The 13,238-nt window shown below is 41.3% G+C and overlaps 2 protein-coding genes across 2 annotated transcripts in view; both read left to right on the top strand.

Moving 5' to 3' along the window:
* The window catches only part of si:ch211-210g13.5 (inactive phospholipase C-like protein 2), a 66,144-nt gene extending 56,156 nt beyond the window's left edge, over positions 1 to 9,988 (top strand). The window contains exons 5-6 of the mRNA XM_040045799.1: positions 5,177 to 5,286; positions 8,263 to 9,988. Of these exons, the coding sequence (XP_039901733.1) occupies positions 5,177 to 5,286; positions 8,263 to 8,727 (575 nt within the window). The 3' untranslated portion in view covers positions 8,728 to 9,988. The remainder of the gene's footprint in view (positions 1 to 5,176; positions 5,287 to 8,262) is intronic.
* A 125-nt stretch (positions 9,989 to 10,113) lies between these two features.
* hcrt (hypocretin (orexin) neuropeptide precursor) lies at positions 10,114 to 12,379 on the top strand. Its single transcript, XM_040045833.1, has 2 exons — positions 10,114 to 11,014; positions 11,754 to 12,379. Exons 1-2 carry the CDS (start codon positions 10,880 to 10,882, stop codon positions 12,117 to 12,119), a joined length of 501 nt encoding a protein of 166 aa, XP_039901767.1. The 5' UTR covers positions 10,114 to 10,879; the 3' UTR covers positions 12,120 to 12,379.
* Positions 12,380 to 13,238: the final 859 nt, after the last annotated feature.

Genomic DNA, 13,238 nt, shown 5'->3' with positions numbered 1-13,238 from the left:
GAGGAAAGATTGGGAGACCACCAATACTGACATCATCTACCCCTTAGCTGTGTCTAGAAATTCTGTTCATAAAAGATTTTAACAGAATTGGTGCCAAAGGGCAGCCCAGTGAACTCAGTACTCACAGGGAATGAGTCTGACTTGTTGCCTCAGAGCGAATCAAGCTCTCAATGCAGTTGGACAGAAACCAAATGGGCTGAAGCTGAAGCAGTCCTGAAGCATGCCTCACATTATACTTTGAGAAATGCAGTCGAGTACTTTCTCCAAATTCCCAAAAACTATGTAGACTCGTTGAGCAAACTTGAATGCATTGTTCTTCCTGGATCCAAGGTTCAACTAACAGATGAACTCTCCTCTCTGGTAACCTGGCATAGACCTTCCCCGGGTGTCATGGATTGGCCGTGTGGGAGCAAGGGTGGAGCCTCATGCAGGACTCTGGGGAAATGGGAATAACTCCAAAAAACTGCTTTAATGCTGTCAGGCAAAGAGTAAACAAAAGCCAAAAATGTATGCAGAAAAAAGCCAGGAATTCCAAATACCAGAAACCATGGAGCAAGGGAACACACAGCGGTGAGGGACAATATGACAAAGGACAAGGAGAGACAGAGACAACATATACTCACAAGTTAATGAGGGAGAAGTAGCACGTGACAACACAGCTGAGGATAACGTAACATAATAACTCAAAAGGAAGTAAAACTAAACACCAAGCACAAGAGACAAAAGACTACCACAATAAAAATGGGAAGTAGCAAAACACAAAGACTAAACAAGACACGGAAACACAAGGGAGGCAGGAACTCAAGGATTTAAATATAAACCAAAGTATAACCATGAACAGAACTAGAAGTGAAAATGAAGCCAGATAAAATCATTGCAAAGCAACCGGGAAATGCAAAAACTCAGAACACGTGATTCTCAAAACCAATAGAACAGTAATTTATAGAAAACTCAGAACCCAGGGACTCTGAGAAATGGAGGCTGAGGAGTGAAGTTAGAGCACACCCTCCTGCCCCCCTTCTTGAAAAGGGGGCACCAGCTGTATTTCTCGGCACCTCTATGTATTCCACGTCTGGTAGCGAGGTGTTCAGGCATCTGTCTTGAATATAGTCATGCATCATGCCATATTAAGGCAGGTCCAGGAACAGGTGCAAGCTTACTGTATGAGTTAAAGATCCGCTGCCTCTCTGCCAGCCCTACCATGTGTATTTATTGATGTTCTCTTTCTTGCAAAGGTTTTCGCTATGATGAACCACTATTTTAGTCAGCACTGTGTATTTTATTGCCAATAGAAAAGATAAAGAACTCTCCCTCAATTTATCTTCCTTGGATTTAACCAGTTTTTCTCCCAGCTCACCAGCAGCTGGAATATCCCACGTTCTGCTTCTGTGTTTGGGCTTTGCAGTGTGTATGAATAGAGATAAATTAATGAAACACTGAGCTGACTGTTATGCATTCCCCACTCAGAGCATTTCCTGTCTTTTTATTCATTATTTCTTTTCATCAGATCCTGTTTGAAGGTTCTGTTTGATTTTATTATTTACTTACCTTTCTGTCTCTCTGCCTGAAGCCACTGTATGTTTTTGAAGCAGAAGAGGTGCTGCTGCAGTACTCATTACAAAGGCAAAAACCCTCTCTGCTTTTACTCTACCGAGGTGTGTGTGTGTGTGTGATATGTTTGCATTTGTTTGGCTACTCAGAAGAGATATATTATTCCCTAAGTCCTCCTTAGGACCCGACTCTCCCTGTCTCGCTCTCTCAACGTAAAATTCAATCTCTTCAGAGTGTGCTACAGGGCCACATTTTTATTAGCTCAAATTTCACATAGTTTAAGTGACACTAAGGAAGAGCAACATCGAGACTGTTAGGGGAAGGGAAAGCTTCATAATGCCAAATTAAATGCTTCAAGAGCTGTATTGCATCCTCTAGCTAATTTGCTAAATTCATGACTTACTCTGCTCCCTGCCATCCTAATTTCTTGTGTCCTGTGAACACAAACTTCCTTGGCTCTTCTCTGAGCCCATAAACTACAACAGATTACGAGATCAAATCAGTCCTAATCCCTGTTAGCAGAACTTTCAGGCTCTGAAACAGATATTCTGCATTGGTTGTACATCACCAGTGTTTGGAAATGATAGCACATTACCGTATTTACCGCACTATAAGGCTCACCAGATTATAAGGCGCACTGTTGAAGACTGGCTCTGTTTTCATACATAAGGCGCATCATATTATAAGACGCATTAAGACAAACAAAAAATAACTCGACCTTTATTAAGCTCATTCACAGTAACTCTTAACACTGTTAAGCTGTAACACATTAAATATTGAAAAATACACACTTTTTCCAGTACGGTACATTCAACTTCCACAATTCCCTCAAACTCTTCACCTTCCGTGTCCGAGTTACGGTAAACAGCTGGGCAATTTCGGCATCAAGCATGCCCGGATCCCTCTCACACCGGATTAAAAGGTGTTTAAAGTGCATTCAGCAGAATAAAACAATCGGATGAGTTAAAATTTAACCAACTCATTCACAGTAACTATTAACATTGTTAAGCTGTTAAACATCAAATATTGAACAATACACTTACATTTCCAGTTCATTCAACTTCCACAAATCCATCAAACTCTTCACCTTCAGTGTCTGAGTTAAACAGCTGGGCAATTTCGGCATCAAGCATGCCCGGATCCCTCTCATCATTATCCGAATCAGTCTCGTTGCTGTTACTTAGCTGTTCAGTGATTATTCCAGCCTTCGTGAAAGCTCGGACGACACTTGAGACTGATACCTTAGCCCAAGCAGCCACGATCCATTGGCAGATAGTGGCGTAACTCGCTCGGCGTTGCCTCCCTGTCTTGGTGAATGTGTGTTCGCCTTCTGTCATCCAATGCTCCCACGCAGCTCGTAATTTAACTTTGAACGACCTGTTGATACCAATATCTAGTGGTTGGAGTTCTTTGGTTAATCCACCCGGAATGACGGCAAGCTCCGAATTAGTTTGCTTCACTTGGGTTTTGACAGCCTCGGTGAGATGGGCGCGCATGGGGTCGTAGATCAAAAGAGACGGAGATTTGTGGAAAAAGCCATCCGGTCTCTTGACATAAACTTCCCTCAGCCACTCGCTCATTTTCTCTTCGTCCATCCAGCCCTTTGAGTTAGCCTTGACGATGACGCCGGCCGGAAACTTTTCTTTTGGCAAAGTCTTCCTCTTGAAAATGACCATGGGTGGTAGTTTCTGGCCATTAGCTTGGCAGCCCAGAACTACAGTGAAGGATGACTTCTCGTTCCCTGTGGTGCGTATAGATACCGTACTGGTCCCTGTTTTCTCGACAGTACGGTTCACGGGGATGTCAAAGGTGAGGGGGATCTCGTCCATGTTAGTGATGTGTTCTGGCCGGATCTTCTTTTCAGTGATCTTATTCTGGCAGTACGTGCGGAAAATGGCCAACTTTTCTTTGTAATCGTTTGGCAGTTGCTGTGAGACAGTAGTTCTTGTGCGGATTGAGAGATTATGCCTTTTCATAAAACGGAAGCACCAAGAATGTCCCCCTCGAAAGTCGTTGATCTGCATGTCACGTGCTACCGCTGTTGCCTTGAGTCGAATAGAGATTGTAGAGACACTTCTACCTGCTGTTCTCTGTTCAATAACCCACTGTTCAATTTTGTCCTCTAACTGCGGCCATCGCGCCTTGTTCCCTCGGAAACTCTTTTTGGTCTTCTTTACTTGTTTTAGGTCATCTTTTTGCTTCCTCCACTTGCGCACCATGGACTCATTAATGCTGAATGTTGGCAGGAATTCTCTTCCAAAATAATGCCGAAGTTTACATCATCTAGCGGTCTCTTGTTTGCCATTTTTCGTTATACACACAACACGGTAATGTTGGTTATGTACGTTCGCAATCCTGCAACGGTTTGCCCTGAAAATCTTTTTACGTTTTGCGTAACGGTTCGGTCAGTAGTTTTACTTAACCCCCGTTATTGTATTTTTGTATTTGCCTATCATAGTTATTTTTGGTATGGTTCAACCTGGTTTGCCCTGAAAACTGGTAATTTTGTTTTTATTCTACTTATTTATTTTTTATCTTGACTTCATAAAGTCAACATAGTCTCATTTTTCTTCTTACTTTACTACTTAACTGTGTTTTCCAAAATGAGAGGCCTCTATATCCCTTTGCATGTTTCTGTGCTTCAAGGATGCACTCTGAACATGACAACGCAAACAGTTTGTCAAATGGGGAACAATGTAGCTACATTACAAAACCAAGACGACATCTCATACTTTCCTAGCACAAATTTTGGGTGTTTTTTGAATATTAACACAAAACAAAAAAAACCCTAACAAAACAGTGGATATTATACGGCTCTGATACTTGCTGACAGTACAGTAAGTCTCTTACTCTCCACCAGTTCAACTAAAGAATGTTCCTGAAAAGAGGTTTCTTGCAGTAACTGCCACCTGGAAATGTTCAAAGACTAAAGAAGGAATGCCTTGAGGTGACGGGCTTCTTGTGAATTGTAGTGTATTATGTTTCATCATTGTTTTTGCAGTAAATTGAAGCTGGAGAACCATACGGTCAGTTGTCAGGGACAGACTGACAAGCAGGCTGAGCCTTAGGTTTAGGAGGAGTTTGCTCTTAAAGCCCAGGGGATTAGTTACGGTCTGCCTGGGCTAAATGAAGCAGGAAGCACTGATAGATTAATTAGAGTTTAGCCTGCTTCATATGACCTCTGTTTAGACAGCCATAGCAACCCAACACATTGCATGCTAAAATCCAACTGTAACGCTCCAACTTGGTTGTGGGTAGAAGAACAAACTATAAAATGTACTAAAAGATGGTTATATTACAGTATGTCATTGCATTTTATAATGTCTGTGAAGTTATATGCATAACAGATCTGGACTAATATGCATTAATGCATTTATGGCAGTTTTGTACACTGCAAGACACTTTACCTAAAACTTCTCAGCAGGCATATTTTGTTTCATGGTGTTTTTTGCAAAATTGCAAAATGTAGTTATTTTCCTTGGTCTGCATGCATGAGGATATTTACTCTATTAAGAAATTTCTTCTACTAAAAATATGCCTAAAAGTGTTTTTTGCATGGTATTTTTTTGGCTTTAATATGATTTGCTTTTATTTACATGGCACGCCTGCCTGTGTCTTTGTCCAGGTTTGGACTTCCACGAGGACCTGCATCGCATTGGAGCAAAGGAGGGTCTGAAAGGACGTAAACTGCAGAAGGCTATGGAGAGCTACGCTTGGAACATCACTGTGCTGAAGGTTAGTGAACCCCTCCTACAACACAGCAACAAGCCTAATAATTCATCTAAACCCCCCATTTGTATAAAGTACAACTATTAAAACTGATTAATGTGCATTTGAGATTACTATGGGGACTGTACCCAACTGGACAAGCAATCTGAGACCATGTTGCTGAGATTAAATAACATAATGTCTTAAGAAAGCTCACTGGGCTAATTGTATTTCCCTCTTCTCTAATCCCTACCCTCTTAATTAATTACTGTTGAGTCCAAGTACCATTTTATTTATTTGGTCGTGTAACTATCTTGACAAGACATGATAGGATTGTTCGCGCTTGTTTGTAGACACACATATGCTGCTCTGTTATTCCTCATAAGGAGACACTGGATCCCCTAGACATGCCTTGATGATGATGCATTCTTGTCTTTGCCTGCCCCTTGACACAGGAGATAAGGCTGCTCAATGCTCTCATCTCATTTCCTCTACGACTGCTGCCGGTAATAGCAACGCTAAAATAACGCCACATGCTAAGTACAGACAGAGTGGCTTGAGCATTAGGATAGATAGATGTCTTCTCCTTTTCATGCCAGTCTTGCCAGATGGAAAACAACAAAAAGGGGGTTGCATTGCTGCTAGGGTTAAAATGATGTCCTCCACCCATCTATGGTGCAATTTATGCCCTTGCTGTTTAGGTAGACCAGCTGTCCAGAATCTATCTCAGTACTAACCACATTCACACACCTTATTTTTCCGATCGTCGTCTCCCCCCCCGTTTCGTCTGTTCTCCTGTGATGAGCCACCCTTTCAATAACAAGGTGGCACCCACATAACTCCGTCTTGTCCTCTTCCCATTCTTCAGTTGTAATCTGCGTCTCATAGTGAACATTTGGTGAGAGCTTGGTGCTTGTTTGCCAAGGCTGGCAGCCGTACCCAGTTATTATTTCACCTGTCAGCCTCTCCAGATTCTCAGCAGGCCAGGAAGTACTCGCTGGTTGTTAGAGATGGAAGTGTGGGATGCTGGGAGGAAAGCCGAGGGAAGAGCCATGTCCTATCTGTTTGTCAGTGTTCGTCTCTAGCTCCCTCTCCAACCTTACTTTGACAGTTTCTGTCAGTTCGGGGCTGTCACGGTGAATGAGGGTATTTGCCCATTTCTGCCACTTATTGTTCCAGTTAGTCAAGAGAAAAGAAAAATCAAAGAGAGAGAGAAAGAGATCCTTTGAAGCAAATGTCAGCCATATTGCTGTCCTTTTTAGAAGAATAACAGGGTTTGAAAAAAGACGTGTCTCCCAAATCGTTCACGTTTTGTACTTTCTAGTGTTATAATCTGTTTTCTTGGGCAGTTACATATAATTAAATAACCTCCTCTTAAATTCACTCAGATTTTGGCCTCTTCAGTGTTTTCTGTGGTAAGCCAATGTAACTCTAACCCTTTTATATGTGATTAAATCAAATTCTGGTAGATGTCTTGTTTTAACATAAGAACTGACTCAATCTATATGTCCCAATGATGCTTATACTCTGCTGTCTCTTCTAACTCCCCGTGAATGTCTATAAATGTAAAATAATACCTAGAGGCAGGTTATCGACTACTCGATTTCTCTCAGAGGAGTGGTCCGTTTCTGATAAACAAAAAGGACACGGGTCTAGAATTTAATGAGGATATAGTTGTGGGATTTAGTAGCTGTCCTTACATCAGCTTAGCCTCCTGCGGACAACGTTAGGCCAGCTGTAGGGGTGAATGCATGCAAAGACAAGTGTAGCCGTTATTTGACTCAGACAGCACAGGATAAGCTTCTTGCCATCTTATTTTATGCCTGGTGAGTCATGACTTACATAATTTCTTTTTTTTCCCCTCCTTCTTCTTTTTTTATTCCAAACATATGACATGCTCATACTCCGGGTTTGCGTGCTGTATTGGTTGAGCTAAAATGCCACTTGCAGTGTATTAACATCACCAACGGGTAGATCGCAGGCCATCGTCTGCAGAGCATCACCTTTAGTCTTACCCCAGTATGTCATACCGCTGTACCTGTCTTGTGGCACTAAGAACTTTATCCCTTTCGCCGTTTATATTTTAGTCTGGTCCACAACAGGTCAGATTGTATCTCTTCACAAGGAGGTTAGCCCAGAAAGCTGTCGCAGCACGTCAGACAGACCGAAGTTCAGTGCGAGGGAGGTAAAATATGCAGATAAATGCAGATAAAAGGAAAATTGCTTTCAACTTTCTTGTGAGCAGATGTTGAAGTGGACATGCTGGAGGAATCTGGCGAGAGTAAACCCTGAGGGGAAGAGTGAAGAATTAGATTGTTCAAGTGGAGGGAGTTTGTCGAAGCGTGTGGTCTTTCTCCCTTTTTTTTCATCTCCTTTGGACAGTTCTAATAATATAAGCACCTCTTACACACAGAAATAACTGCCTGTGGAAAAAACTCCACCACATTTCCACATGGCAGAGACAGCTAGCTTAAGGGAGGGAGGCAGCCATGGCAGTGGCCCAGATTGACTTGACAGTGCCGTAGCGCAGGATGCCTGCCCTGACCACTTCCTCCACATATGGCAGGGTTTCATCTCTGGGGTGTTCAAATAAAGAGCAGAAATGTAGTATAACATTGCCACCATATGCCAGCAGTACTTACAAGCTGAGAGGAACAGTACAAAGGGCTGGCAAGAAACCAAAGCCCTTTGTTCATTGGCTTCATACTGCCCCCTTCTGCATCTTTTTGAGTAATACATTAACAATAAGCAATAATATAAGCACCTTTACTTTCTTCTCACTAAAAAGTCATGCAGATAATGGTCATTTAGAGATTAAAATCTATTTTCTAAAAAAAACAAAAAAAAGAGGGATAAAAGAAAATTGCATTGATGGTGTTATTTAAAATAGACTTAGTATAAGTAGCCTTTAGGGAATGCTGTTTGAATGCATTTAAATTTTATATAGTTGAGTGATATTAACAAATGTTTCTTTCTGCTTCTTCTTCTGTGTCTAAATCTTAGGGCCAGGCTGACCTGCTAAAGCACGCAAAGAGTGAGGCACTGGACACTCTGCGTCAGATCCACTGTGCAGCTCAGTCATGTGGCCTCAGTAAAAATGGAGCAGCTTCCCCACAGCTTCAGCACCATCCTCACCACCAGCCGCAGCAGACACAGCAGCAGCCTCAGGCCAAGACCCACCCAGCGCCTCCACTGCTGTGCCAACCCCAAAATCAGCTCCAGTCTCAGACCGCGCCTCAGGCTTATCTGCACCCGCATCCCCAGCAATATCCCCAGCTGCATCCCCAGCTATCGGCTCCTCCTCTGGCCCCACCTGTTCCAAAACCACCTGCCTACCCTCAACCGCCACCGCTACCCCAGCACCAGTTTCAATTCCAAAACCAGCAGCAGGGGGCAGCAGTACCTCTCGACACCATCCCCGAGAAAGAAAAAGAGACTGTCAGTGACAGTCCTGCGGGATCCTGCTGACCCGCTGCCTGTGCCCACAGAGAATCCGTCCCAAAGAGAGACAGTGAGATAGAGAAGCAGAAAGGTGTAGAAAGAAAGCAAGAGGTCAGTAAAGAAAGAGAGATGGAGGAAGTTGCTGAGAAGTTGAAAGAGATGATGAGGAGGAGGAAGCCTCGTCGTGTTAGAAGCGAGACGCAAGTTTGAGAGGTGATTTGAGTTGGCCAGAGATATGAAAGAGAAGCGAGATACTACACTTCAGCTAGAAGTGAAAAACAGAAGGATAACAGCTGAAAACATCAGTGAGTTACATACCCCTGTCTCTCTCTGGGCACTGCTATTTTCAAGCCCCTCCACGATGTACTCTAGCTCTGTGGGTACAGGCTTTACCTCACTTTGGCATTTAATGCCACAAATTTGCCTTTTTATTTTCAGAGACACCTTGGCATGTCTTCAAGTGTTTATTTCTTCACATTCACACTTTCCCTCCCACAACTAAGACATACAGGAAACCCTCACTTATTCTGATGATGAAGAGGAGGCCATTTTAATTTTAGTGGCACAAAGTAGAGCAGCTCTACTAGTCTGTAGGGGTCACAAATGGCCATTTCAGCACAAAATAAGCAGCTGTAGTGCTAAAATAGAAAACAAAATCACCCTGATGTATTATTGCTGGTGTCAGTCTTCATCAGGCCCCTCAGATCTCTAGTGTCAATTCTCTTAGGGTTTAAGTTCTCCGGCATTCTTATACACTCCTCACACAATCTTTTTGTCTCCTTCCTAGGGGCTATGTATATGATGTTATGTGAGTTGATGTCCTGGTCCCTAGGATGGAGCACGTCCTTAAGTGGCGGAGTTCACCAGTCAGTCACAACTGGAATATTTGACCCCTCCCGTTAGAGGTCAAAGATCATCAGGAACATGATACTGCTGTCTATAAGAATAAAGTGACTATAGATGTAAAATGTATGCAAAGTGTATGAAGGGAACATATATTGCTATAATAATTCTGAGACATTCATGATTGATATTATTATAACTGTTGTTAGTTTTATTGATATCCTAAGTATTTTTTAACATTACTTCCACATACACAGTGATTTGACACCTGTTGTTCTGTGGTGCAGATCAAGCCAACCAGTGCATGTGGGATTGGAATGAAAGGTTTGGGGGTTAGCACCACAACACAACAGTCAAACAGTAACCTGACGTGTTTCACTTCAAAGTGAGTGTGGATTCTGTAAGAGATCTCTTAAGTGGCCCATTAAAACTGGCTTCATTGTTTCTCCCGTCTCCTCTTGTTCATTACTATTTAATAATCATTCAAGTAGCGATATGAACTGGGATAAATGGATGTTCTTTGCAATTTTATTTCGATTTTTAAACTGATAAACTGATATAAGGTTTTTACTGTGCAGGGTTCACACACGGTGCCACTGCTTTTATTTTTTTTAAAGAGACCTAGCCATTTAAAAGCAACAATCAATATAGTTTTACAAAAGTGCACTGTAATGCATAGTCAATTCTCAATCGATCTTAAATGATTCCCTTATTACTAAAATAGATTTAAGCCATTTAGTTTATCATGAATGAGATAGCACTGCTTCCTGTTGTCCATAAGATGGCAACAAACATTAAGTAAATGGTTGTGAGGATAAAAACAACTTTTAAGAGTTGTTATCTTGTTATTTTTACTGCAAATTTTCCCCGATTTGTAAAGCAGATCATTTGTGCACAGATGTGTCTGACATGCCTGACACCCTACCAGAAGTCTTTTTCTAGGTCTTTTCTTGTGAAGTGCTTTCACTATGAGAGAGTAAAGTCCATGCATCCTCATTAGCATAGACTTTGAATGAACTTGTCATTAGAGCAGAGAAAGGGCAGCCGTTTTTAAAATATATATATATATATTTTTTTGCTAATAGACTTCAGCCCCTCACCAGTCATTGTAATGGTATGTCTTAATAAACCTTTAGCATGCAGCCACAAAAACATACCTGCAGTGCATCAAAGGTCCACTCAGGCGTCTTGGAGATGACCTGGGATAGGCCGCTAATTAATGGCAGAGAGCTTTACAGCAAACTTCAAATGAGCAAAGACCAAAAAAATAAAAGAGAATCAGTGGTTTTGTGCTACGTTTGTCACTGGTCCAAATGACGTCCAGAGGACTGATGGGATGGATGGCACAGGACAATATAAAAGACACTCATTCTACCCCTGGGACCAGATGACTTCCCTTCAGACAACAGAGCAGATGTTGTGGTTCCCCACCAAGTTCCAACAAGCTGCTGGGATGGAAATGAATAACAAGGTAAGAAGACGGCTTCATTTTTTTTGTTTGTTTGTTGAGCATTTGTCATGGTTTTACTTTGCTGATTTGTTTTGTTTGTTCTTTTTAATTGCTTTTTCTACATTAGCATCCTTTTGTGCTGCTAAGGGTATAAGCAGCCTACTGAAAAACAATTTGGGATATTTGGTATCAGTTATTCAATTCTCAAGTGTAGTGGAGGAATACATTTAATGCATTTTCCTATAAATATTTAACTGACCATTTCCTACTGAATGTGGTTTTATCATGTCACCAAGCTCCTATGATAAATACATATGTACATTTATTATACAGCATCTTCTCTTCTGTAACCCTGGAGTGAGGGGATAAAAATAAATAGAAGAATAGAAATAATTTCCCTATGATATAGGAGAAATAACTAATTATGCCTGGCTATATACATATATGTTCAGGCTTATAAACTTTATCATTAAATGTGGGCTGTTTGTATTGTACGTAATGCAATGTTGGTTAAAATTTAAGCTTACCAACATGTTGCATGGGCATGTTGATACTGACTGACTAGTGCTTTAGGTTTATTATCATTGTTTATAATAGATTTCAGTATTATTTTATTATAAATTCAGTGATTTATATTTATTATGCATTGGAATTTGTCCATTCAATTTCATATTAATTCACATTTACATGCACTTCATGCATTTTCTGTTATTTAATCATACCTCTTTAATCCTAAAAATCATATTTTTAATCTGACCAGAAAGCCATGGTATTGGTCTTGCTGCTGCTACTGTCTCAGCTGGCCTGTGACGCTCACAGCGAGCCTGAGTGCTGCAGAGAACCGTCTCGTCCCTGCCGCCTTTATGTGTTGCTGTGTCGCTCAGGCAACAAGGGACCGGGTGGAGCCCTCACGGATGATGCGGCCGCTGGGATCCTCACTCTGGGCAAACGAAAAGAGGACGAGTATCGCTTTCAGAGCCGACTCCAACAGCTCCTACAAGGCTCCAGGAACCAAGCAGCAGGGATTCTGACAATGGGGAAGAGAACCAGAGAGAGAGCTGGGGAGCAGTACATGGACTGGATGGCTCAATCTGGAACGACCATTATGACACCCCTGCCTGTTTGAAACAGAGTAAAACCAGGGACGCTATTTAAATGAAAAAAGTCACATCTTCCACCAAATGTATATTTTTTTTTCCTCAGAAATAATGTGAATTTGAATGTGATCTCCAAATTTTAGGAAAAATGTTCTATATTGTACATATATGTAAAAGGGTCTGTGATCTAATAAAAAAGAATCAAAGCTGATCAACTGTTAACTTTCATGACTATATACAAAGGTGACAAACACTCAATTTTATTTTCTGGAATAAGTTAAGCATTTGATAGACATCACATACAGTAATGATCATTTCTTGGATGATGGGAGGAATATGGGATAAAAAGCACACTGTGGAAGACACCCAGAGATTTAAAATAGATAATCAAGATTTATCCACGTGAAAATCACTGATGAATGCCTGAATCCAGCCAAAAAATAAAAACAACCTTCGTGTTAGTCTATAAGCACAATCCATCAGCCACACCCAAGGTAAATAGTAACCAGCCACCAGTGCATGTAGGGTGCTTCAGGTTTCTTAAATTTAATTTTTGCGTCATCTAAGTGTAGTATGGTGAAAAGATATGATCCCTGTAGCTATAGGGAGAATAAAACATAAAGCACAAACTGTTTTTTTTAACTGCTTCCTTACACATGCCTCCCTGTAATGCTCGCAATCATTGCAAGGCACCTGACTCAAACTCAGTCCGGCTGGTGGCTTTTTAAAGAATTTTTTATATCTGCCAAACTGACACAGATGCATATAAATCTCAAATCTGTCCAACAGAAAGTACCTCTGATTAAAACAAACAAAAACAAAACTGTTTGTGATTAAAAATAGAAATTTTCATGGGTATGAATATATATGCGTAACTAATATAGTGGATTTGTGTGCACAACAGCTTTATGCAACCATATGGAGTCGAGAGGAAATGCTGATAAGTGACGATGAAACATAAAGAACCAGTGAAATCTGCTATTTCGAGGTCAGTTTGTGTGTATAGGTTTTTACTGCATCTTCTACAGCAACTATCTGCGTGGGTGTTTGTTGATGCATGGGGAGTAAAGAAAATGTGAAATAGAGGTGGTGATACAGACAGCAGCCTGTTAGATTCTTCAAGCACACCAACAAAAAGCCTAGCAGCA

Source organism: Simochromis diagramma, unplaced genomic scaffold, assembly GCF_900408965.1.
Source record: "Simochromis diagramma unplaced genomic scaffold, fSimDia1.1 OVJJ01000321.1, whole genome shotgun sequence".
Classification (NCBI taxonomy): Eukaryota; Metazoa; Chordata; class Actinopteri; order Cichliformes; family Cichlidae; genus Simochromis; species Simochromis diagramma.
This window is presented reverse-complemented; position numbering and strand designations above follow the sequence as displayed.

Excerpts from the sequence above, each read along its gene's own strand:
- hcrt (XM_040045833.1), top strand. The coding sequence starts at position 10,880 with ATGGATGGCACAGGACAATATAAAAGACACTCATTCTACCCCTGGGAC. Across the intron at positions 11,015-11,753 it reads GGATGGAAATGAATAACAAG|AAAGCCATGGTATTGGTCTT; the intron begins GTAAGAAGACGG and ends TAATCTGACCAG.